General features: G+C 35.8%; 1 protein-coding gene and 1 pseudogene across 1 annotated transcript; both read right to left on the reverse strand.

The window, feature by feature from the left end:
• On the reverse strand, window positions 1-27,908 carry LOC124373651 (sterol regulatory element-binding protein cleavage-activating protein-like). Its single transcript, XM_046832002.1, has 7 exons — window positions 27,759-27,908; window positions 20,255-20,517; window positions 17,064-17,200; window positions 15,472-15,561; window positions 13,034-13,194; window positions 12,460-12,922; window positions 1-112 (listed from the first exon to the last, which is right to left on the reverse strand). Exons 2-7 carry the CDS (start codon window positions 20,271-20,273, stop codon window positions 41-43), a joined length of 942 nt encoding a protein of 313 aa, XP_046687958.1. The 5' UTR covers window positions 20,274-20,517; window positions 27,759-27,908; the 3' UTR covers window positions 1-40.
• Window positions 10,180-12,090, reverse strand: LOC124373650 (annotated as a pseudogene).

Below are 27,908 nucleotides of genomic sequence, written 5' to 3' on the forward strand. Positions count from 1 at the left end.
TCCAACAAGTAGAAGTCCAGTGAACCGCTCAGTCTGGCTGCTACAAAGTGATGTGTCCCACCAGTCGCACACAAGTTACTCCGGATTCATCATTACTGTTGCTGATTGTGCACTGGGAAAGTTAAAGACCACAATGTAAATAACTTAATACTACAGTGTTCTGCATATAACTAATCTGACTCCCAATACTGCCACAGAGTAATGTCCCACCAGTGGCACGTAAGTTACTCCAGATTTATTATTACTGTTGCTGATTGTGCACTGGGAAAGTTAAAGACCACAGTGTAAATAACTTATACTACAGTGTTCTGCATATAACTGATCTGACACCAATACTGCTACAAAGTGATGTCTCAACAGTCGCACTGAAGGAACCCAAAATTGTACATAGAAAAAAGTCAACTCTACAATGTTCCACAAGTATCTCATCGTGGCTATCATAACAATGATGTTTCAACTGTCATGACAAGTGAAACTACATTTCTTATTATTTGTCCTGATTATCCAATAGAACAGTTTATTAAGTCTGACTTGCTACCATTATTAATAGGAAGATTTCTCTTCAACTGCCTGATGATCTGAGTCAGTGGTTCATCAGTTCCATAATACAATCTTAGGTCAATGAGTCCAGGAAGAGAATTTGATCACACATAAGAGATTGACATTAATTTTAATAGAGCCATATGGTATGTGCAAATTCAGAACTTTAACATTAACAGATCTATTATAACATGAAGGCGTAATCTGAATTAGACATGGTTAGTATTATGGGTATCAGTATTCTATACACTTTATGTACAGTTTTTGAAAAAAATACCTGGTTCTTCTTTGTCTAAAACAGTTAAAACAAATTTTAAAAGTTAATAAATAAATGTTTTTTCTGAATAATTGGGATGCTGAAGGTTTCCATCTGAACTACGATCGTCCCGGGCTGTCTGACCAATCGTACATTGGCATTCTTTGACTTTATCTCGTTTAACTCATTAATTGGATGTTGGTGGCCAAAGTTAATCAAAACATTTTTATTTCATTAATTCTGTAAATACAGTGTGTATCAAACCACCTATCTAAAACATCTGATGGTCAAACAACAGAGGCTTGATTTAAATGGGCTTGTTTTCCCCACTAAATTGATTCCAAAGAATTGATTTAAATTATTTTCAATACATTACAGTTACACAGTGTTCAAAAAATAGGGTGTCTCATATTTGAATCTTGAACGTACCAAATAGAAACACGAATAATGTTGGGTGTAACTGTTTTCTAGTAAACATTATTTTCACCCAAGATTGAGTTGTAGACCAAGTTATTCTCCAGTGCAAATAAATTTCCAGTAATCTCACAAGACCCATATACAGTATTGTTACGAGGGTCATTCAATAATTAAAGAGACAAATTGTTCTGGAGAAAAAACTGTTGGTACATTTATGGTTTTAAGTTGAGATCACTTGGATAGGCCCTGATCAGCTGATGTATTAACATTGTTTTGTTTATAACTTCACAAATACATTTCAAGATGGTGAATTCGTCCACTTTAGTCTAACAACATTTTGTTATTAGTTTTTACTTGCTAAAGGCAAGAAATCAGTACATATATACTGTGGAATGTCTAAAGTTTATGGTGAAGGTTTGCATTAATAGTGGAACATTTTTACAAGTGGTTAGAGCAGTTCAAACTGATGGTGACTTAGTGACTGATGAACACCACTGTGGCCCACCAGTTGCAGTCCCAACTCCCTCACTTGAAAGTTGAATTAATGAAGTTATTCATGCCAATGCTGAAGCTCGAATTTTTTATTATCTTAAAGAGCAGTGTACAATGAAACAGCCAATACTAATCACATTTGCTTTTTAAACAAGGTGGTTACCAGCCATGAGAGAGAAATGTTGTGAATCTCAGAGATGTGATTCTCCAGCAAGACAATGCATGTCCTTATATTGTTCAACTGACCCGTGAAACCATCAACAAAATGGGCTGGGAAGTACTGCCTCGTCCTCCTTACAGTCCTGATTTAGCAACCAGTGATTAAAATTTGTTTAGTGCAATGAAGGAAGCATTACGTGAAAAAAGGTTCCAAGACAACAAGGACATGAAAAATATTGTGGGTAATTTGGTTCAAACATCATGATAGAGAGTTCTTTGCAACCGGCACAAAAAAGCTTGTAGCCCATTGGAACAAGTGCATAAGTGTTCAAAGGAATTATGTTGAAAGGTAATAAAAGCATTGTTTTCTAAAAATAGACAGTTTCTTTTACACACTATTTTATCTCTTTAATTATTAAATAGCCTTTGTATTAGAAAGGCTTTTGTTTTATCCACTCTACTAAAGCCATTCACTTACTTTTGAATGGTCTTTGAGAGAGCTATTAGCAATACATTAGTTGACGCAAATATTGGTTTCTCTAACTAGGCTAGGAAACAATCATTAAAAAATTAATAAAAATAGGTTACTGGACCAACATTAGAATTTGGAAAGTATTTGAGGCCAGGTATTTCATGACACACTACTGGAAACTAAGGAAATTCATCATCTGGGTCAATATCAATCGAGGTTGATCAAGTGAGGAACATCAGGATTAAGTTGATAAGGTTGAAAAAACATCATTGACATCAATAGAATTCCCATATAAATGAAGTTAAGAAGAGTAAAAAAGTGTGGCTTGGGTCATACTGAAGAACTTTTGTTATTAAGTGAAGAAATATTGATTCTACATTTCGTTATTTTTAGATAAAAGGAGTGGAAGTTACCATAGTATTTGATAAATCTAACTCACTATCTGATGACAGCTCATAATCCTGGTTAGCATTGGTTTTATTAAGATCGTTTGACACAAATTAGTCCAAAAGTTCAAAATCATTAACAATTAATCAAACATTAACAATTACAATGTTTATAAACAATGAGGCTTGCTTTTTGAAACACCATGGGAAAACTGTAAACAAGACAAGGAAGACTATCGAACAGCAACATATCTTGTATTATATATACCTGTTTTTGATGGTTTAATTAACTAGGAACACACTGTTAATATAATTACTGAGATTTAAATTGAATTGTTGGTTAAAATATCTAATAAAGTCACTTGTAAATATATATATATATATATATTTAATGATATATATAGACTACTATCGAACAGCAACATATCTTGTATTATAAATACCTGTTTTTGATTGACTAGGAACACACTGTTAATATAATTACTGGATTTAAATTGAATTGCTGGTTTTATATTATATATATATATATATATATAATTTCAATAAAACATTGAATCACAAAAAGTACTTGCTCCGCCAGGAGTCGAACCCGGATCTCTCAACTTGCCGGGTGAATGTGCTACCATTACACCACAGAGCGATCTGTCACATATGCGTTTAAATAAGCAAACTAACATATGATCGGAAGACCAAACACCTGTCAAACGACTTTTATTTACGTTAAATTGTATAAATGGCAATAGCCTTATTTAATGGGGGAACCAGTCAAAACCCCAACTAAAAAACTGTCTAGAACAACATTGACAGAGGTATCCAGCCAATTGACAACCCTACAGGCAACTGAACCTAGCCTCTTGACAACTCTACAGGCAACAGGATTAACGGAGGGAACCAGTCAAACCCCAACTAAAAAACTGTCCACACCAACATTGACAGAGGTATCCAGCCAATTGACAACTCTACTGGAAACAGGATTAACGGGGGGAACCAGTCAAACCCCAACTAAAAAACTGTCTACACCAACATTGACAGAGAGGTATCCAGCCAATTGACAACTCTACTGGAAACAGGATTAACGGGGGAACCAGTCAAACCCCAACTAAAAAACTGTCCACACCAACATTGACAGAGGTATTCAGCCAATTGACAACTCTACTGGAAACAGGATTAACGGGGGGAACCAGTCAAACCCCAACTAAAAAACTGTCTACACCAACATTGACAGAGGTATCCAGCCAAATGACAACCCTACAGGCAACAGGATCCCAGGTTAACGGTTTGGATTTCACTCCAAGTGATGACGAGGACTTCAACATCATTGTAGTGGAGGCAGATGTTCACCACCTAAACCCCAACTCCACTTTTAAAACTAGCAGACTAACTGACTGTCTGAAGACTTCATCTGCTCTAAACTGCAAACCACCCCTAAACTCAAAAACATTAGCAGAGGACCAAACTCTAGATGACTTCTTTAGCAGTAATATAGCATTTTATAAAGAAACATATGGCTGTAAACTATAACATCATGGCAGATCATAACAAAAAACACAATTTTTTAGAGACAACACACAGGAAAAAAGCAAAACTGAAACATCCGCAGAAACCAAAAACCTTTACAAGAATCTTCATAAACTCCCAACTGAAACTAAAAGTATAAACCCTCTAAAAAAGCTAAAAATACTCCACCAAAATATTGACTCATTAATGAACAAGACAAACCAGCTTGACCACTTACTTCACACCACAAAACCTCATATTGTAGTCTTGACAGAGCATAGTCTAAAAGATTACCAACTTCTACATACCAAACTAAGAGATTACATATTAATTGGGGGGTTTTCCAGAAAGTTTTCGAGAAAAGGAGGAGTGGCCGTATACGCTCATGAATCACTTGGAAATGTTGTAGAAAGTAAAGACACAACCTCTGAAGAACTGATTTGTGAACAATATGCAGTCAATATTAAAGTGAAGCAGAAAACTGTATACCTTCTTGGCGTCTACAGACCCTCCAAGTTCGAACCTTGAAGATGCCCTGAATATAATCTCAAGTACCTTAGACAAAATACCTACATGGAAATGCCCTACCATCATCATGGGAGACATAAATATAGACATGCTGACACAAAACCAAAACAGAAACAAACTAGAAAATATGTTGAGCAGGTCATAACATCGAAAGACTAGAGCTACCGCCAACTAGAGTCACCTCAACATCAGCCACATCTATTGACATGGTATGCTCTAACTTAAACTCTAAAGACATCAACGTAGATGTCATCACTACAGGACTGTCGGATCACAAAGCGCAAATCAGCACAATCAACGTCCAACCCCAGAACTTGAGACTCCCATCCTCAACACGTCGACAGTATAATCAGGAAAATCTCAATCAACTAAAAATTATACTGTCAAACGTAACCTGGTGTGACGTTTACAACAAAATAGAAGTTGATCAGACCTATGACAGCTTTAATAATACTTTGATTTTAGCCTTGAATACAGCATGTCCTACCAAAAAATTAAGGTCAAAGAAAAAAAGAAAATTTGGTGTAGTGATTGATGAGGATACACAAACACTAAAACACAACTACTTACAAGCACTGGACAGAATGCTACTTCATAGTTCAGAAGAAAATAAAACAGAAACAGCTGCTAGAAAAAGGGAATATGACTTAAAACTGAAGGAAAAGCGAAAAGAAATCACATCGAACTACATTCAAAACTGTGAAAACAAACAAAGAGCCCTTTGGGAGGTGATCAACTACGAAAGGTGTAAAAATACAAAAGATTCCATCAACCTTCAACTACTAGTCAAAAATGAACTGATTGAGGAGCCGCTTGAAATTGCTCAACACTTCAATCAACATTTTGTCTCAATCAAGCAATTACAGGCCCATTGCCATTCTTCCAACAATCAGCAAAATATTTGAGAAGTTATTTCTCATTAGAATGCTTTCCTTTCTGGACGTGCATGATATTCTCTGTAAGGAACAGTTTGGTTTCCGGAAGGGAATATCGACAATTGATGCAGTCACTAAACTGATCGACATTGTTGTGAAGGGCTTGGACAGGCAAATACCTACGCTTAGCGTATTTCTTGACCTGTCTAAGGCGTTTGACTGTGTGGACCACCAGACTCTCATTTCAAAACTACATGACTGTGGGATACGAGGTACACCACTCTCATGGCTTGAGTCGTACCTGAGTTCCCGCCTGCAAAAAGTCCATATAAATGGCGTTTCATCAAACAACGCCCTCGTAAAATATGGGGTCCCACAGGGATCAATTCTCGGCCCAGCTCTTTTTTTAATTTATGTTAATGACCTCAGGTCATCCATATCATCTGGCCAAATGATTCAGTACGCAGATGACACAACTCTCTGTTTTCAGAGTAAATGCAGGGCCTCATTGGAAGTGGAATGTTTTGTAAGTGCAAATTCTTGTCTGCAGTTCTTATCTAAGGTCAATCTGCAGACAAATGATTCAAAATCCAATTTCATCTATTTCTCAGGGCGAAGAGTGTCCCATGATTGTGGTCCATCAGTTGTGCTAAATGACACAGTCATTGAAGAACTAAACAGCATTAAATTCTTAGGAATCCACATTGACAAAAGTCTAACGTGGGACAATCATGTAGACGCAGTCTGCGCCAAAATGTCCTCGGGCATCTTTGCTCTGAGAAAGTTAGCAGAATTTTGTGCAATTTCTATTCTAAAAATGGCCTATTATGGCCTTGTGTACCCACACATGTCTTATGGCATAACATTGTGGGGAGGATGCGCAAACACCCACTTCCAAAGGTGCTTTGTCCTGCAGAAGAAAGCAATCCGAATCATCTCTAAAATAGGAATGAGAGAATCCTGCAGGGAGCACTTCAAAAGTCTCGATTTGTTAACGCTCCCATCCCTCTACATGTACGAGACTGTCCTGTACTGTCGTTACAAATGTGAAGTGACGCGGGGCAGAGACGTCCATGACTACAACACTAGAGGGAGGGATGCATTAAGAACCAGCGCAGCACAGGCTCCGGGCTTTCGAAGCCCTGCCATCTGAGGTCGGGGCCAAACTTATCAACAAGTTGCCTCTTGACCTACAGGCTGAAAATGGGCAACCACTGTTTAAGAGGAAGCTAAGGAACCTATTGGTGCAAGGGGCCTTTTACTCTCCGTTGGCGAGTTCGTGGACCAGGGAGGTTAGTTGGTACAACAGTTTGAGTGGGGGGTGCCAGGCTTTAGGCCTACATGATAAGCCATAATGTTCTCTCTATTTAAGTTTTGTTTTATTTGAGAATTAAAATTTTAAGTGCTTTCTTTTATTTGCTTAGTTTTACATATAACTTTGTAAACACTACAATATTATTTTATTTAAATATCTACATGACTTGACGCGTGCCATGCAATGTTGTAAAAATTGTTATTACGGCAATAAAGAAATTTATTATTATTATTATTATTATTAGTGGCGGAGAAAACTCTTACTGCTGCTGGCCAGATACAACAAAGGCCACAACTAAATGAGCTAGAAACTGACTATATTCCTGACTTGACTTTTCTACCAGTATCAGTCATCGAAGTAACAAACACCATATCTTCTTTTAAATCCAAACCGTCCTCTGGAATTGATGAAGTGTCCTCCATACTACTAAAACACTGTAAGGAAGAAATTGCACCTCCACTTACATAAAACTAGCAAAAGTCTTTCCTAAACTCAAAAAGAATCCGAGCACCTCAATCGATAACTACCGCCCCATATCACTCCTATCAACAATATCCAAAGTAATTGAGAAAATTGTCCTTGTCAGACTCTTGAACCATCTGACAGTAAACAACATCATCACAAGCCAGCAACATGGATTCCTCAAAGGCAGATCAACAACTTCTGCCATAATAAATTTCACTGAGCTTGTGCTGAATGAAATGGAGGAAGGAACTGCCATCAGTGCATTTTTCCTGGATTTCAGTAGGGCGTTCGATTGCTTGGAGCATGATCTTATATTAGAAAAGATGAAGAACATGGGGATAAGAGGGATTTCTGGAAAGTGGATGTCAAGTTATCTTAAAGGCAGATCACAAACAGTAGAGATAGCATATACATTAAACAATACAATTTATAAAACTAGATCACCACCACTTTTAATTGACAGAGGTGTTCCCCAAGGCTCAGTTCTTGGACCAATGCTTTTTATTCTGTTAACTAATGACCTCCCAAAATATCTACAAGAGTTCTGCCAATTCATGATGTATGCTGATGACACAGCCTTGCTGGTGGCCGAGAAACAAATACCAGAACTTGAAATATCTTCCTTTGTAGCCCTGGACATGGCAAAGCAATACTGTCACCAAAACAATCTTATATTAAATGACCGCAAAACCCAACAACTGAACTTAGGAAGAGCAAGTGCAGTAATTACATGGCTTGCCAGATATTGAATTGAAAAATGAAGCTAACTACCTAGGAATCATCATTGACAACAATCTAACCTGGACTCCACATGTAGACCAACTCTGCAGAAAGCTCAGCAGTAGCCTATATGTATTAAAAAGAATAACAAAAATGAGCAATCTGGACACAGCAAAAACTGCGTATTTCTCACTCTTTGAAGCACATCTAAGATATGGATTAGTGGTATGGGGAAATTCTTCCATCGGGAATCTCCAACGGGTACTAATACTTCAAAAGAAAGCTGTGAGAACATTGGCAGGACTAGACCCAAAGGCTACTTGCCGGCAAGCTTTTAAAAATCTTAAAATCTTGACTGTGATATCTCTGTTTGTGACTGAAGTGATCTGCTATGCTGTCTCACAGAACATTACAAGGCTGGGAGAAATGCACCATTACAACACCCGGAACACCATGAACTATGCTCTGCCAATTCATCGTCTTGCTCTGTACGAGAGGAAGCCAAGCTATGCAGGACCTAAACTCTTCAATATTCTTCCAGACCATCTGAAAATAAACAGTGGACAGAAATGCTTCAAGAAGAAACTCCAAGAATGGTTTCTACAGAGGACATTTTACTCCCTTGAAGAATTTATAAACTGGAGGAACCATTAATCATAGTGCTTAAAATGTTTTATCCACTGTTTTTCTACATTGCTGACTAATATCCTAAATTATTACCTTTACCTACTTGACGCCAATTCTGTAACTCTATGTACATGAATAAAGAAACTGTCTATTGTCTATTGTCTATTGTCTAATTTCAATAATATATATATATCACTTTTAACTGTAGATTTTTATTTTGTGAGATTGATTCCAAGGTATAATCGATATAAGTACAGAGAAATTGGTAATGGCACAAACACATGAAGGGTAGTTGTAAAATAAGGTTCTTAAAGCTACAGCAGATTAGATTTGAAAGGAAAATCCAGCAGTACAGATTCAGTAGCTATCTGATTCTTTACCTCTACCACATCCACCTTGCTACTCTGTGTTGGCCTAACAGCTGTCCGAATAGAACTCCAGATTGCCACTACTGCCAGGTCAAAGTTCGCACTCTGATAGGTGTTACATATACAACATGAGTATTACTTATAGACAATCATTGTCAATTAATTGATGTTTATGAGAAAATGTGCATAGCTGTTTAACACTTCTGTAAAATAGGGTAGGAAATTCACCGAGGGTCGCAAGGAAATGTATAATGAAGAGAAGACCGGAGGATCACCATTTGTGAACTTGTTCTTCATGTTCCTGAGATTTCCTTCACCATAATTGAAGATATTTTCTGAAAAACTAGGCTACCAGAAATTAGTCAAGTGTACTGAGAATTGTATCCAACAATATAAAGACTATATGGAGGATTGCTGGACTTTATAGTCATAAATAATGATTAAGTTTTCGTTCTATAAAGGAGACAACATAATATGAATGAATGTATTCAATGAATGTTTCTACACCTAAAGCAATCTGCTGGCAAAATCATAACAACTATCTTTTGAGAGACAAGATTATATTTAGTTCATTTAAAGCCTGGAACAATAAAATATTCAGAGTGGTATTGTGTTATATACTACAATCCAGAACCGCCGGAAAGGAAGACTGATGAAAAGATGTAAAATAAATTAAATAAGGCTAAACTGTCTTTTCAAGCCTAGAAACTGCTAACGGAATTTAGGTGGACACTTCCCTACAGTTCTGATCTAGCATCAAGTAATTAATATTTGTTTTAAAAACCAAACAAACACTTCTAACATTATTACAACACATTTATTCGTACTTAAACAATAATAAATCTTGAAAACTGCAGTCAATTTACTTAACTACTTAAATCCAGTATAGCTTAAACAATATTATTATGAAATCGTTTACGCAGCGTATCACAAGTTTGCAGCACTCTGTGATTTACTAATTACAGTTTATTCCTTTAAATAAATAAATGCAGTTCTATATCTTAAAGTAGCTATCCCTAAATTACTCACAACATATAATACATATAATAAATGGTGTGACAATGTATGATAGGCATGGACGGCACATATGAAACTAGGAAGTGATTACTAGTATCAAGTGATTCCACCACTTACTCCAAAGTATCCTAATGTTCTCAGAGTCTCGGTGACTCTAGCGATCAGAGTGTCTTTGAACTTCCATATCGTCGTGTCGATCACACTGTTGTGCCTGAACTCGTCACATGTCTTCTTGAGAGTCCTCACGCAGTCCGCGCGATAGTGCTGCAGTTGTGCGTCCTCCACCTCGATGGCATAGGATGTACAACCCGAGCTGAGACATGCCAGTGGGAAGTGGTTGTGGAGCATCAGCGCTCGCTCCGGATTGTGGAAACACTTCACGTACTGGTTCGGTTTCGTGAAGTTTTTGCTTCTATAAACGTGCTGTAACATGTGCATGTACCGCGGAATGTCCTTGAAACCATCCGTGATCGTGCAGTAAATCGTCCAGGAAGTAAACGTTCCTGACGTTGTAGGAAGCTCTAGTTTCATTTTTCAGAGCCAAAGCTTTAGGAAGAGCTTTGTCCATCAGAGCCCTCCAAGACATCTCTTTCACAGGCATGATCACTTCATCGATGTCCAATAAAGCGATGTATTCGTAAGTGTAGAGATTTTTGTACAGGCAATCGTTGTACGGAATCAGTTCGTTTTGTCTTTTGTGATTGACTTTCTTCGTCAAATACAAATGCTGGAAGCCCGGAATATTCGGCTGCCCTCCAGGTAGCGTCAGGGGCACGACTTCCACTTTACCGATATCGTTGTAGTGCCTCAAAACTTTACTTATATTCGGGTGTACCTGTAATTCGTAAAAGAACACCTTTTCTGCACCCAGTATACCCAAGAGTTCGATCCACTCGATGAGTCGTACGGACAAGTCGTCATAGAGGAAGTCCAACCCTTTCACACAGACTGCAAATCCTTTTTTCTTTTCAGGCTTATTATAAATTATCCTCAGGTTGTTTGCTCGCGATGTCACACACACTTTCTCGACGACGGACACGGACGATGGAACCAGTTTGTGGTACGGTTGAGGGATCTGACAAGCGATCAAGTAAGGTTGGAAAATCCCTTGTTTGTAATTCCCATTTCTTATACCAAATATATTTGTATTCCATGGTCTTGACGAACACGGGTTCTTTGTGGTTCTCAAACCAAAACTGACAGTAGGTTTTCACAGTGGGTTCTATTCTGTTGATCATGCCCAGTATCCTCACTACAGGGCCGATCTTGCTCAGCTTCCTGATATCGTAGTAAGCACCATAAAAGTGGAATGTCCCATTCGAAGTGTGCAGAGTCTGCCAGTAAATATTATTAAATTCTAATTCAAATATACTAGGATATTTGGCACAACTTTCGTTTTTGTAAAACATATTTTTATTCTTATACTTGTTCCAGTATGCTATAGGAAGACTAGGGAGGCGTTGTTGAACTTTCTCGATTATTTTGGCCTCTGAAAGACTGGGTGACTTGTCGACAAAGGGCTCCTGCCCCATGTCTACGGCCCTGGTAGTGCTGACCGTAGCCTCCAGTGGTAGCACGATCTTGTCGAGCAGCAACCGGCTGTTGGCGCCTCCTCCGCTGCGGTGGGCTGGGTTGGGCTGAATGCTCAGTTGGTAGTGGTTGCTAAGGTGCACTACTGCCAACATCACCACTCCCCAGACAAACACCAAGCAGAACACCTTCCGGGCCCAACGCGACCCGACCACTCCAGCCATTTTCCTGGAACTGTCCGCCCGTTCCGCTGTCCAAGGTTAGACACTGATCATCCTGCGTTCCGCTCCTGCTTTGCTCGTCAAATAAATAAACCATCATCGACACAACACTTCATTTCATCTGCTGAGCTGATACCTCGGGAACGAATGTTACATTGAGGGAGAAAGTCATCTGGAGATTACACGGTACCGGAATGTGAAACTGCTAAGCTAAGCCGCCAGCACAGAACCGAGACGTGGACACGCTAGGCCTAGTCATGACTCGACGTACGCACTACACTAGAGACTAACACTACCGCACAGGATCTGGCCCGCGACCTACTTAGATGGCATATGCTTTGAAACCATCAATGAAGTCAACGAAGATCTGCAACAACGCTGGAATAGAGATCAAACTATGTAAGGGTATAGTTTTGTTTTAAGGTTTATATCGATGTACATTTATAATGAAATGAACAGTAGTATCTAAACAAAATAAGAAATTATTTTACAATCAATTCTTACAAATAAATATACTTTCCTTTTAGGAACTTCTATTACAATCATATAATATTATATAAACACACCTACCTACCTTACATTTGCCTGAGGTAGCCTCCCAAATTTCTATATGTCCACTGGCACAGCCAACAACAATGAGATTGTTCTGGCAATCTAAACACCAAATTGGCGAAATTCTCGGCCCATCGTCTGTACTTTGACTGTAATCTTTACACTCCCCCCCACCTGTCTCCCTCATCACTGAACTCTGTTTGTGCTGATCACTATTTGTGTCTGAACTTTGAGCTTCTGTTTCACAAACAGTGGCATTTTGGGGTAAAACATAGTTACTGCTACTTTCTCTACATCTCCCTAACCAACTATTATGCACATCGTTGACACAAAAACATGGATCAATAGCTGAATCTGCATCAGGTTTGAACTGTGTTGCTGTGTTGTGTAGCGTTCTAGAGTTAGGAGACTTTATTTGAGAACACACATTATCTAACTCCTTGTAGAGCGCATCTTCGTCACCAGTTGTTAATGGATTTTGTGGCCTGTAACAAACAAATACTTAATACATATTTATCACTTATTTTTACAAGAGTGTAAACAGACAATTTTCTACAATAATTTGAAATGATTTACAAAGATACTGAGGAACTCACTTGGCTCTGGTTATGGTGACAACAAGATCACCTGTGGTGGAGTCCCAGACACGAATATTGCCTGCGAGACAGGAACTGACAAGCCAGTGCCCATCACTTGCTAGACACTCCACTGGTTGGGCGTGTCCAGACAGAACCAATGGCACAGCCTCCAATACAACCTGTAACACCACACGAATAACACCAGAGGTCAGGACCTAATAAGCCAGTGTCCATCACTTGCTCAACATTCCATTAGTTTGGGCGTGTCCAGATAGGATCAATGGCACAGCCTCCAATACAACCTGTAACACCACACAAATAACACCAGAGGTCAGGACCTAATAAGCCAGTGTCCATCACTTGCTAGACATTCCATTAGTTGGCGTGGTCCAGATAGGACCAATGGCACAGCCTCCAATACAACCTGTAACACCACACGAATAACACCAGAGGTCAGGACCTAATAAGCCAGTGTCTATCACTTGCTAGACATTCCATTAGTTAGGCATGTCAGGATAGGACCAATGGCACAGCCTCCAATACAACCTGTAATACCACACAAATAACACCAGAGGTCAGGACCTAATAAGCCAGTGTCTATCACTTGCTAGACATTCCATTAGTTGGGCGTGTCCAGATAGGAACAATGGCAAAGCCTCCAATACAATCTACAATACAACAGACAAATATTATTAATGGACAGGAGGTGACAAGCCCCTCACCACCGCTGGACATTTCACTGGTTGTGTATCTACAAATAGGACCACCACACAATCTATTAGAAAGTCACGTAACCCTAAAACTTCAGACATCACTGCAAAACATTGGCGAGATGGACCATAACCCTCCACCTACGTATTGTGTAACACGCCTACTACCTTACCTTCACATCACGTACCACCAAGATAATTTAGCAGGAGACAGTACAGTCAGAAGTTATAGCCTAATTTGCATTTTGAACAATTACTACCTAATTTTTATACATAAGTATTTAAAAGATTAATGCCAATAGTAAGAAACTAGCAGTCTCCTTCCTATTCGCACACATAATTTCAAAGGCTTTGCATGTGTATGAGCACTTATGGTTCGAGTGAATTATATTTCTTACGCCAATGACGAGTTTGCCTTGTTGTGGCGCGACCAAGAAAATATGTAAAAATGTGTATATATAGCCATTGCAATTTACTATGATTTTAGTATTTTTTGTGCCATAGTTGATTTTGTCTTGTTTTCCCAAACAAGAAAAATAAATATACATACATACACAGGTTTAAGAAGCCTACTTCTGTCAAAAGACAACTGAGATAGGTTTTTTAAGTCTTTAAATTTATAGTAAAAGTTATATAATAACTATGTCTTTTATATCTACATTACAGTACTGACCAAACACTGCATACTTAATATTTGCTAGTTTACAGTTAAAAGTACATTTTTACCAACATTTTAATTTTATTATCTGGATATTTTCTTACAATGTGCTTGCAGAAAAGTTGAAATAAGAAGTGTTGGTACTACATAAGCTTACTCTATGCTTTCAAGACTATAAATGTAAACAAATTGAAAATAGTGATTAAAATGATTAAACATATGGTTGTGCTGTCATAAAACAATGTTAACACAAAATAGTTGATTACATTCAACAGGCTCTTTAAATTAATATTTGTTTGCTGTAATGCAATTTTAAGGGCCAAGATATGATTTTTTTGTAATTTTAGAATCCAGTGGGACATTTCCCGGGGGGATTTTCAAAATAAGGGTAGGTTTATATTTTAACCAGTGACCTTAAGAATGTCCATGTAAACTTTTAGTACAATCGGTAGTTTTTACATGGCTGAGTAAAATACACACAAACACACAGACAGACACATTAGATTTTTATACAATAGTGTAGATTATTCACAATTCAATGAGGTTATTGGCAGTGATATTGAAAAATATAATGAGTTACAAAAAACGATATATATTTCATATTCTACATAACCCAATGCAATATATGCCCACATTTTTTTTCAAGTTAATGGCATGTATCCTGGAAGCCTAATTAGAAGGACATGCTTAGTTCTTAACCCTCCGACTGATAATAAGAAACTCCCAGATTGATACACTGGATTTTGTCTTTGAAAAATGAATTGCTATTTATGAGTAGAGGATTCGACTGGTACAAGTTACGTCTTAATAACTTTAAACGGGGTTTTTGCGTAATATAAGCCGAAAGTTGACGGCTGTGCTGCCTTTATCAGTTCACAAGTGATATTGATAAACGTCTGTGCCTTGGTCATCAGTTAGAAGGTAAAAATATACCCATTTCTTTGAACCTCAGCAAATAATCTTAAAATAGTGTGATACTTTTGTATTACTTTAACTGGTCTCCAGAATGGTATAAACTGGTAATTTGTTGATAATTTTATTTAAATTGAACTCAAGCTAATAGTTACTAGGATTCAATCGTCACTAACCTGTGATGATGGATCAGATGCTTCTTTGGTTCCCATCCAGCTTGCTCTCCATTCTGCATAGTTTCTTGAACAAATGCATCTGTACAACACCTACAACATAAACAGCAGTAAAATACATCATAGTTGTGCTTTAACTGAAGTACTAACAACGTGGCTGAATGACTACAACCTCAGTAAATGATCTCAGGATACAATATGTTAAAAGTGGTAATTAATCAACAAATATTGCAAAACTTGTATACAAAAACTCACCTAACAAATAACTGTATCTACTCTCCAATAGAATTTCACCAAAACACTATTATTCTATATAAAACCTCTAAGAGGAGGATTTAAAATTTTAATTCCACGACAAAAATTCTACTCTTCTCAACATCTTATCGTTTCCACCCCACATCAGAAGCCATCTTCTTTCCCCCTGGCAGTGAGGCCCCGATTCTCCCCCTCCGCCCCATGCTGCGAGTCCTTCTTCACATCCTGGTCCTATTAAGCACCACACATTCCTACAGCTTCAGCTCCACAGTGAGAAATCAGTAAAATTGGAAAACAGGTATTTTCATAGTTTTCATTATATATCTCAGCAACTGTTTGTATGCTAAACAATGTGTCACTGTGTTCAACTCCAGCAACAGGTCATAGGAATAGCAGCAAACTGGAATAGGTTAATGGCAACTCTCTCTGTAGTAGTCTAGCGCTGTATAGTTATCATGAATCAACTAATCAAAATTAAAGACGGTTTTCGTTCTTCTAAATGAAACAAAGTATCAAACAGGTTTCAAGATTGTCTTGTAAAGTCAAAACAACAATATGTGGCTTGTGGATTTGTGATCCCAGTTTCTGCTACAGAACTGTCTGCTAGAACTTTCTCTAAAATGCCACTATGTGATGTACGTAAGGGTGAAAGTAATCAAAGTTGCCTTCAATAAATTATTGAAGTCGAACTTGGACTAACCAGTGGTGCAGCATTAGTGGTGGCTCGCAGAGCATTGATAATCAAACTCATAATTAGGTGCCCCATAGACAAACTGTGACAAAATTTCATACTTCATTCACAGTTTCACAGGCCTCGCCATAAAATACAATTAATGGTGCTAATCAGCTCCAAATTAAAAAAGGTTTTTTTTTAATTAACTAAACCCTTACAGCCAAGTATATGGATATGTCCATATCATCGGAACTGTATTAATTGCAGCATACAGGAACATCACTATTATCATATTTTACTTTACTTCGTACATTATAATTCAAGAAAATGCTGTGAATGCGTATGAATACTTATATGTGTTTATTTATGACCATTGGAAATAAATTGGATTGCATGTTACATCAAAAATAATCAATAACAAGTGCCATTCATTCTTTTATGTCATCTGGCAATGTGTGGCATGGCATGTGGATAAACCCGTATGATATTATCTATTGAATGATGTTATTTTTCTCTGGCTGGGATCAAAACACATAATATGTTTGGACCTGATCTAAGGTTAAGTGAGTTTAATTAAGATAAAAAATCTTGATGAGTATTTGGATATTATTATTAAGTTAATAATGTGCAAGGACTACAATCTATTTTGAGAGTAAGAAAAACTCACTACAAATGTATATGTGAGAACCAACACACTGATGATACACAGAATGGCAGTAAGAAACAGTTCCATGGGAGACGAAGGGAAGAACGGAGCATCAGACATTTGTGTTGGAGTTGGTAAAGATGGTACAAACTCCTCATCTGAAAATTATAATTAATAAATTATTTTATTATACCGTATTAAAAATTTAATTACAGATGATAGTGAACAATCCAGTACAGTGAACTCCATTTATAATATGAAAAGTTTTTCAGTAATAGAAAGTTTTTGCACTTATTTAATGTAAGATTATTGATGCCGGTTCACTTGAATATATGACAACTCCATTATGCTCACTAATAAATGCCAAATATTGAGATGCAAGTGACTTAGGAAGTGACATACTCATTTATTTCCTCTTCATGCATAATTATTGTTTATGGACTTTTAAAATTCTCTATTTATTATGTTTATTGCTATACATTAAAATCATGTTCCAAGTGTTTATGGTTTTAACTGCTGTCAGTAACATCTTTAAAGAAATTAAACTTATCATAACGATCTCCAAAGGGTAGAGTTAAAAGTGCACATTAGCACACAGGTAATATTTAAGCACATTTTCAAATATTACTTACAAACATAATTTGTTACTTAGTCATAACCATGTGCATACTTGAATAAAAGTACAAAGAATAAAAAGTGCTATTTTTAAGTTCTTTATGTTTCATGTTTAAAACAATATGTAATAAAAGACAAAAGTAACTTTATTTATAGCCTCAAAGACATATATTTTCTTTAAAAACTTTCCAATGTATTTCAAAAATGTATTTCTTAAAATGAAAATGTACATATAACTTATATCTTTTTTGTTATATAATATATTTTACATAAACAAAAATTAAAAAAAAGACAACTGACTGGAAATACTTTGTATTTATGTAAATATTAAATCCAAACATAAAACTTAAAAACAAAATCGTATATTTAGGAATATATGAGGAAAGAAACATTAAAGTTAATTAGTAATCATACAATATATAAAATACTTTGAATGAGAAAAAAATAAATTTTTGAAATTTTAAAATTAAAGAAAATTGTTATTACTAAATATTACTTACTCAAAACTACAAAAAATAACCAGTACAGTGTCTGTTGCTGTACATGACCTCAAATTAAAATCCTTGACTTTTCTGGGACTTCCGTGACCGTTAGACACCCTGTCGTATAGCTAAGATAACATTACATTAAAATTTAGCTTGTTTATTTTTGTGTTTATACATAAAAAGCAAATAATTTACAAACAATAACTTCTAGTTTTTATGTCCAAAACAATTAAAAAGGATTTTGGGTGCTTTTCAGTGAAACTGCAACTTTGATAACCATACTCGGAAACTCATGATCCAATTAAGGTAAAACATTTTTGTTTTGGGTGCAAAACATAAACTTGTTTCACTCAGTTTGTTGTGTGTATTAGATACTGTTATAAATGAGTCAGTCATTAATATTTGTGAGATTATCGTCTTAAAACTTTACTGTATACAGATGGGAGTGCCGATGGCCGAGCAGTCTAAGTCGGACTTTGAGTCTGAGTTAGAGATAGCGCAGGTTCAAATCCTGTCTGTGACCGTTGCACTTTTTATCAGTACAATCAACCTCATACTGTTTCGACTCTCCCCTTCATTCTGTTTTCATAAGATACTCGCACAGGCCAGTGGCCCATGAGGACGGACAGAATAAGGCCTAAAAGGGGATCGGCCTCTCCTTAAAAAAAATCTACAACTGAATCAATATATTGGTACTTTACATCCACAGATAGGATAATAAAGGCTTTAACTCCATCAGCACTAGTTTCTTAGGGTAAATCAGGAAGTGTACAATCACCAGCCAGCAACAGTCATCCCCCCTCCCATAATTGACTTGCAGCTAAGTATGTTTTGCTAAGAATCCTGTCCAAAGCTTTAAATTTTCCCTTATGGACCATAGTACACCTGTTCCAGACAATCAGCTCACATTCTGGAAAAATTTGGGCTGTTGGACTGTTTTCAAATATTTCACATTGGAGTTTCAGTATTAACTTCAATAAGTGAAGGGGTAGCTTAAATGATGAATGCACAGATTTTCCTTAATCCCACAACAATTCTATTATTCCAGACAATGCGACTATGTCATTATATAAGATGGAAATTGAGTAACAAATTTTTCATGTAATTATAACATTACATGATCAAAAACAGTATGCTTGTATCTATCTTGTACAGGCATTTGGTCTTAATTGGATCACAAGTTTCTAAATTATGAATTTACAATGCTGCAGTTTGCTTGAAAAGAGCAAAAACCAGTACTCTTTTTCGTTATTAACATGAAAACTGGTAGTTGCTGTTGTAAGTTATGTACTTAATAGGTTTAAACAAAGAAATAAACAAGCTCAATTTTAATGTGACTATCGTTAAGATAACTTAACTAGTCAGTTTGTGGTTGACTTTCAAACTCGGATATCTATACTTTTTTATCAGAGAATAAAGATATTTTTTTCTTACTTTTACAGTATTACATACACGTATTGCAGTATTACAGTTTGGGACACATACATTTTAATCTTATAAGTTATTTTGTTATCTCTATAATGATATGCAACACTTACTGGAAATATTGAAAGAAAAATAAAAAAAGAAAGCAAGACACTTATACCACATTAAGTTTAGAGACATAATAGACTTAATGTGTTTGCCCTGCAAATGGCAAACACCCGAAATCTGGTCTTTTACTTGTATTCTAGATGGCAGTGCCTAATTTGAGGTCTTTTAACACAGCCTATGTTTTTTGTTATTACATCAGTAAAATATGCTCGAAACGTATCAATATTGATATTAATAGAAAGAAAAATAACCTATTTACTTAAATAATAAACATTCTGATGATTTTCATGTTTCGTTACATGCCTACACAATTTGTAATCTCAGAACTATCTCTTTTGTTCTCACTCCACAAGCTGTGCATGCTGCGACAAATCAGAAAACTTGTGTAAATGTATTTTGATGGTTCAGTAACATTTATTTTGTACTATTATAAGCTAAAAGAAAAATTAGTTGAAAAACTTAGTTACAATACTGTAAAGTAAACAATGAAGTTTAAATACATATAGGTTACATATTAAGTTGAATGAATTTGAGTTTATTTATATTTTCAATATGACCTTTAACAATACCAAAAGATACCTATGTCAAAAGGATCCATAGCCGCAGCTAAGGGCTCCCACGGAATTTTTGACAGTTTCTCCAATTCATTTTCGTTGTGCAATTGCCTGTTCAGGAGACACAGCACTGGCCAGCTGAATGGGTGGCAGGATGGTTATGTAGCCACCAGACAGGAACGTGGTGTTGTACAGAGACAGAATGGCAGCCCAATGGTGAGGAGACAGTTTCTGTAGTGGTCTGTAGTCTCCAGGCTTCAGTCTGGATAACTCATCACTGCCTTTGTCCTGAAACGTTCATCTGTTCATGCTTTAACGCAACACCTAGTGATCTAAGTTACTAAATCTTACTGCAAAAAATTATTTGATCAAACGTTGTTTACTGAAAATAAAATCTATGTATATAAATAATAAGATAAATTAAAAATAATAATTTGTCAAAATTCATGGTCTATAGCCACGGGAACTGTACAATGAACTAAAAATACGGTACTACACCTTGTCAGAACAGTTCAAATGTTGTAGATGTCCATTAGATGTTCCCGCAAAAAGTTCCATCATAAAGTGGTTAGAAAGTGATAGCTCTAATTAGGGTTTTCAAGTTAAATATTGTTTTAAATACAGTAAAATCCTGGCTAATCGAATTAAAGAGGGGTCAGATACCCAATTTTTTAGTAAACCCAATTACATATAAAAATAATAGATTGGAATGGGTACCTAGGGAATTATGTACAATTGATTAAATTTCTGTAAGTTATACTTTGGGAATGGTGACAGGAAGGAGAGATGACTAATAGCAGTGGCGTGAGTTGGCGCAGTCACTGTGTAATGTAGGCAGTTGATGAGAGTGGGGAAGGATTAATCATCTTGAGGACACGTTATTTACGCAGCCAGTCCACACAGTGTTGCATCACGTACGCACCCACTCTTCCGCCCAGAGGCAGATGGTTGGTGCAATGTTCTGTTGTTAAATATAACTATATTGCTCAGTTATTTATATATATAAATCATCATTCTTTTCGGTTGACCCAGGTTTTACTGTAAAATATAAATACAACAATAAAATAAATAGGGGTAAAAACTATGAACAAATAACATGACAGTAGACCTACCAAATACACACATGTTCATGTACGGGCAGACAATAGACAGGTTAAAATGTGCACTTGTTCCAATCACACCTTTTCCTGTGCTTCCTGGTGCGTTCTTATCAATTGGGTTGTTATCAACTGATGATAACCTATTCATGTACTGTAAACTAGATTTAAGGAACACTGTCCCAAGGTTTGTTTATTTCAATAAATAAAAATGATAAACCATTTTTCAATATTTAAAGTGTGGCATACAGAAATGTCTGTACCATCTAAATTGATCTAACTATGTCATATAGACATATAATATTTTCTTACTTTAAGTTTATTGTGTACATTACAAATCACAAAAGTGCCATGAACAATACCAACAATAAATCAGTAATGAGTTTTATTCTAGATGTGATATTTTATCTGGTGATGAGCTGGCGGCCTCCAGTTACAACTGAGCTTTATTTTTAAAAACTATATTTTTTATTTCTTATTTTAAGAAATTAAACTGAACTTTGATTGACATTTTTAAAACATTTAAATGCATGGTAATTTTATCATAGCTAATTGTTTTAACATCTTAACCCTCCATCGGGCGCTAAACGGAGTTTTCCTCCGTGTATTTTTTATTATTAAAAAAAGTAACTACTTTTCTGATGTTGGCAGTCGTTTCCCGCAGTGTACTTCACAAGCATCTTTCGGGGAAGCGAAACAATAGCCTCCCGCTTATTTTTGTCAAAATCTGTCAGTATGAGGTCTACTTCCGTGCGAGACTGGACGATTCCTCCGTGAGCGCCCGATGTTGTGTTTGTAGTACTTGGGACGAAATCTCCGTGAGCGCCTTATTATGTTTAGTTTTTTATGGAGTAATAATCCGTGTGCGCCTAAATGTGTGACCTGTGATGGTTTCTTTTTAAGTTTTACAATATATTTTATTTGAATTTTGTGTAATGGAGAATGAAGACGAGAGACTTGTCAGTATCAGTACCCGTGTGCTAGGGAACATTTCAGTACTGTTTATGGAGTGAACATTGTCGTTATAAGAACCCAGACGGAAAATGTTTTGAAACTTTGTGTAGTGGTTAAAAAAATTTTTAGTAAAGAATAAATTTTAATTTTAGAGTAATAATTGACATTTCAATTTTATAATATCTCAAGAATTGAAGTAAGTTGTTTTTGTAAGAAGTTAAAAACTAAGTTAATTTCCATATATCATTACAGTAGGTAAAACATTTTTACAATTAATTGCATTATTCCTTAAAATAAATCATGTTGTTATTGTACAATAACATTTTTTAAGATTTTGAATTTCTTAATTGGAAAATTCATTACATAAGAGAGTAATTTTTATTTACATTGAAATGAATATATTACATTGTAGTTAAATGAGTATGAATATTTAAACAAATAAAAACAGTTTAAACGACTATGATATCCATTATTCGCTAACCTGGAGGAAACCTCCGTGAGTGCCTGATGGTGTTTCTAATTTTAAGCGCCTGATGGAGGGTTAAGGATTAGTTTTACATATAAATTGTTAATTTTACGTAACTCAATCTACTTTTAAAAATTGAAAGAAAAAAATTTTTAAAATAATTAAACTTCCAGAAATAAAAAATACTTTTATTTAGAGTAAACAAGTGAAATAATGTTACTTAAAAATTCAATGGACTTGATAGAGAAAACAGATTCCAGAAAACCAGCATAGAACAGGTTAATACTATTTCGGCTCACTTCACTCATTCTATATCGAAATACGATGTGAGTTCAAAAAGTATTGCGAATTTTGAATTTTTGTGAGTTGCGTATTTTCGAATTTCAATTTTTTTGTGGCGTTATGTTAGTACATATGTCTCTCACTTATGTTGACAATTTCGGCAATTTTGAATGTTCAGTTAATTGTTGACAGCTGCTTTGCTTGCACGTGTTTTGGTTCGTCTTCGATTTTTACCTATTAAAACAAATGGAACAAAGAACCTGTATCAAATTTTGTGTGAAAAACAAAATTAAGTGCGCGGATGCATTCCGAATGTTGACTGTGGCATACGGAGAAGCTACTTTGGACAAAAACAAACGTTTATCGGTGGTACAAAATGTTTTCAGAAGGCCGAGAAGATGTGAACGACAAAGAGCGTGCCGGACGCCCGAGCACTTCAACAACAGATGAAAAGATTGATGAGGTGAAGAAAATAGTATTGGCCAATCGTCGAATCACCGTTAGAGAAATTGCCGAGGACCTAGGCATATCGATTGGCTCGTTCAATTCGATTTTAATCGATAATTTGGGCATGAGACGGGTCACCGCAAAATTCGTACCAAAATTGCTCAATTTCGATCAAAAACAGCATCGCATGAACATTGCTAATGAGATGTTGGAATCTGTTCGTGACGACCCGAATTTGCTCCAGAGGGTCATAACTGGTGACGAATCGTGGTTTTATGGTTATGACGTGGAAACCAAAGCTCAATCATCTCAATGGAAGCTGCCGCACGAACCAAGACCGAAAAAAGCACGCCAAGTTCGGTCGAATGTGAAAGTTTAGCTTACAGTTTTCTTCGATTGCAGGGCGTGGTGCATCATGAGTTCTTGCCACAGGGTAGAACGGTGAAAAAGGAATATTACCTGCAAGTTATGCGCAATTTACTCGAAGCAAGCCGCCAGAAATGCCTGAATTTGTGGAAAAACAAAAATTGGCTTTTGCACCACGATAACGCCCCTGCTCACACATCGCTGCTTGTACGCGACTTCTTGGCCAAAAACAACACACTAATGATACCGCAGCCACCGTATTCCCCAGATCTGGCCCCCTGTGACTTTTTCTTGTTCTCGAAACTGAAGAGGCCCATGAAAGGACGACGCTACGCCACGATTGACGAGATAGAGACGGCATTGAAGGAGGAGCTGAACAAGATATAAAAAAATGATTTTTAGAAGTGCTTCGAAGATTGGAAAAAACGTTGGCACAAGTGTATAATATCCCAGGGGGATTACTTTGAAGGGGACAAAATAGATATTCACGAATAAATAAATAATTTTTGAAAATACACAAAATTCACAATACTTTTTGAACACACCTCGTATAGCTTACTTTACGGATAGCCCTTATAATAAACTACAACACTTATAATAACCTCATATAATCAATAAGTAGTATATACAGATTTCTTTTGTTTCCCAGATATAAATGAAAGTATGACAACAGGTGCACACAGTGCATTGCCACTTTGAGTACATTTAGGTAATACATTTAGATTTAGAACTATAGTATTTAAATATTTACCTAGTTTTAACACAGGAATTTGGATAGAATAGGAAGAGCAGGCTTACTTTCATTCGATTTGAAAGTTACTCCTCTTCTTAACGTAGATACATTAAAATAAACACCAATAAATAGGATAATCTGTGCCCACTGGGCTATCAGTCATCACAGAGAGATTCAATTTAAAGTGTCCAATGTTGTCAAATTGCAGAGACAAATAGGTTGCATTTTCACTTAGTGCAGTCAATGAAGCATTATTGCTCCGAATTTTTTTACTGTGAACCGAATTGCATACAATTTTGGAATTAGGTTCATCTTACCCTTAACTTCAAAAGTGAAAATGATTTGAACTCCGCAACCACCCTGGGGGTGGTTGCCACCCCTTCTCAGGGGTGAATTTTTTCTTTTTCAAAATAACCTCGGATATCGATAAAAGGTCTAATTTTAAGCATAAAATCATCTACAAAGTTTTTCGAAAAATCCAATACTTTTCAAGTTATTGGCAATTGTAAATTCACAATTTTTTCACGTTTTTCATCGGTTTTTTGCAAATATCTAAAAAAATAAACGTTTTATCAAAAATTGTATAAAGAACAAAATTTTAGCAGGTTAAAAAATTAACAAATTGGTTTTTTATAAAGTATTCTAAGTGCAATATTAAGCTAGATATTAAAGATCAAAGCCGATTTTTATTTTGACTGAAATTTAATCGATGTGGTCAATGCCATCTAGCGGCGAGCAGATGCATTTTAGGCATTCTAATAAAAAAGGGTTTTGTAGTGCTTGAAATAAGCTTTAAAATGAGCACTATTAAAAGTCTTTTGCACGTAAAATAAGTGAGCTGTATTGCAAATAAGAGGAGCATCTAATGTTTTTTCTTTTAAATCAATGGGTTTCATAAGTGCCATTTCCACCAAAATTAAAAAAGTAATCGTATTCCGCCTAGAATTAACTTTATTATGAAGAGTTTGATAGATTTTATCAGTTTGGCTGCTTCAGGACACATATTTTTAAAAAAAGTCACGATTAAAAAATATTCAAATTTTTAAAAAACCACCTTTTTTCATAATATCTAAAAAATGACGACAGATACGTATAAAAGTGTAGGGATGACAAATTTAGGTATTTTTTTGACAAACGATTTGGTCTTTTTGTTTTTTATGTCAAACAAAAATTGACGGAGATATGATTGTTTAAAAGAGCGCGTGGCAGTGCAATCACAGCCTCTCTTAAGCCTTTTAACCCTTCACCGTTTTAGAAAAAGGTTTTTTACTATATATTGCAATGAAGGATGTTGTAGCTCTCTTAATTACCTTTACAATGGTTTTTTTTATAAATTGTGATAGCATGAAAATTGAAGAAGTTATGGTCCAAAAACTTATATTTTTTTCTACTTAGTAACTGAACATTTCGGAGTGTGAATATTTGGAGCAATGTGAAAGTAAGCAGTATAATAGAGACCCAAAACTATTGTAATGTGTATCTATATACATAATATGGCTCATATATTTTGGAAACGTAGGCATGAATACACACCAACGTTATATGTAGGCTATATATAACACAGTAGATAGTAATGTGGCGTTTCTGGCGTGTTATCAAATTTTACGTTTGGAACGTAACATAAAACGCAAAAATCACGTTAATGTTATGTTCGTGTTGTCATATTTTACGTTCAGAACGTAACATGAACGTTGTGTTTTATGTTCTACTTAACGTAATTTTGCATGTCAATTTGTGTTCGGTACATTGAACAGTATTATACATTGAATATCTGTCTGTCCCAAAAGTGCGCCAGAAACGCCACATTACTATCTACTTAACACATTTGAGTGAATTTTATATAATTTGTAAATATTTTATTCAACAAATGGCAATTTTTTACTCTAAATTAATTATTTTTAAATATCTAATCATATATATTTACTGTTTTAATTTAGGGGTAGTTTTAAGGGTAGAAAAACTTAAAAATATGATAATCATTTTCGAGAGTGTGGGATAATATTTAAATCCTTTTCATTTTTATAAAAAAAATTTTTTAACAATTTTTTATCAAGGGGTAGTTTTCAAGGGTTGAAAGGGTGCTAAAAATTTGATAATTATTATAGAGAATATAAAATATTATTTACTCTATACTTATATCTTTTTATGTCATACCAAAGTATGTTTTTGTGATTTTTTTCAATTTAGGGGTTGTTTGCAAGGGTTGTAAGATTTTCAAGGGGTTGAAAATGATTTAAATATGAGGTAACTGTGTTAGAAAACACTTTACAATTTCACCACTTACTATTAGACATGTTTTCTAGCGATAAAATGGCTCAATGTCAATTTTTCCATTAAGGGGTTGTTTACACCCCTTAAAAATAATAGGTGGAGTTCAGATCATTTTCACTTTTGAAGTTAAGGGTAAGATGAGCCTAATTCCTAAAGTTCATGCAAATCGGTTCACAGTAAAAAAATTCGGAGGTAAGACCGTATTGTCCGCTTCAATGACTGCACTAACTGAGAATATTTTAAACGGTATAATTTACATTAACTTGGGAAAACCTAAAAAAAGTTCAAGAGCTTTGTTATCCAAACAGTGCAAACACTGCTCCGCTCAGTATATAGGTGCAATGTCTAATAGCATATGCTTCCGTATAAATGGTCACCAAGACAAACATGTTTAACCACCACTTAGTCACCCACAATATTGTTCCCACTCTTCCTTTAACAATTGTTTCACAATCAGAGAAATTAGAGTCTTTACCAATCAAACAAATCAATCCTAACTGAGAAGATGGAAGTTAGCATACCAGTTGGTAACCAAATACTGAGAGCAACCTAACATAAACACAAGGTAATTTCCATATTTAACCGCTTCCCTTGCTAACTTACTAAAGAAATGATAATATGAACTGTATAGACTATGCAAATATAGTACAGTGTATAAAATAGACTCAGAAAAGTGGAACCTCTTTGCCCTTGCAATTTGACAACACTAGACAATTCAAATTGAATCTCTTTATAGTTGATAAAGTGCCCAGTGACACGAAATGTTCCATTTATTTGTGTTTATTTTTATCTCTCTATGTTAAGAAGAAGAGGAACAACCTTCCAATCTGGTAAAAGTAAGCCTATCTTATCAAAATTCTTATGTTAAAACCGGGACTTTTCCCTCTTTCACCATGACAATCTAAATGTTTACCTGTTGTAAGTTCTGTATGTGCGCTGCTTCTGCAGCCATCAACTTGGCCTCCATGTCCAGAATAGCTGCTTTTCGACCTCCACTACCAGAAAATGGACTTAGATATCGGGTTGGTATTCCTTCAGATGTGCTGTCAGTTACTGGTAATTT

Source organism: Homalodisca vitripennis, unplaced genomic scaffold (genome assembly GCF_021130785.1).
Source record: "Homalodisca vitripennis isolate AUS2020 unplaced genomic scaffold, UT_GWSS_2.1 ScUCBcl_6092;HRSCAF=13143, whole genome shotgun sequence".
NCBI classification, from domain to species: Eukaryota; Metazoa; Arthropoda; class Insecta; order Hemiptera; family Cicadellidae; genus Homalodisca; species Homalodisca vitripennis.

What these genes read in the sequence shown, in the direction of transcription:
- LOC124373651 (XM_046832002.1), bottom strand. An exon ending in TTCTCACATATACATTTGTA is followed by an intron (nt 15,562 to 17,063) that starts GTGAGTTTTTCT and finishes TTTATGTTGTAG; the next exon opens with GTGTTGTACAGATGCATTTG. An exon ending in GTCACCATAACCAGAGCCAA is followed by an intron (nt 12,923 to 13,033) that starts GTGAGTTCCTCA and finishes TGTTTGTTACAG; the next exon opens with GCCACAAAATCCATTAACAA.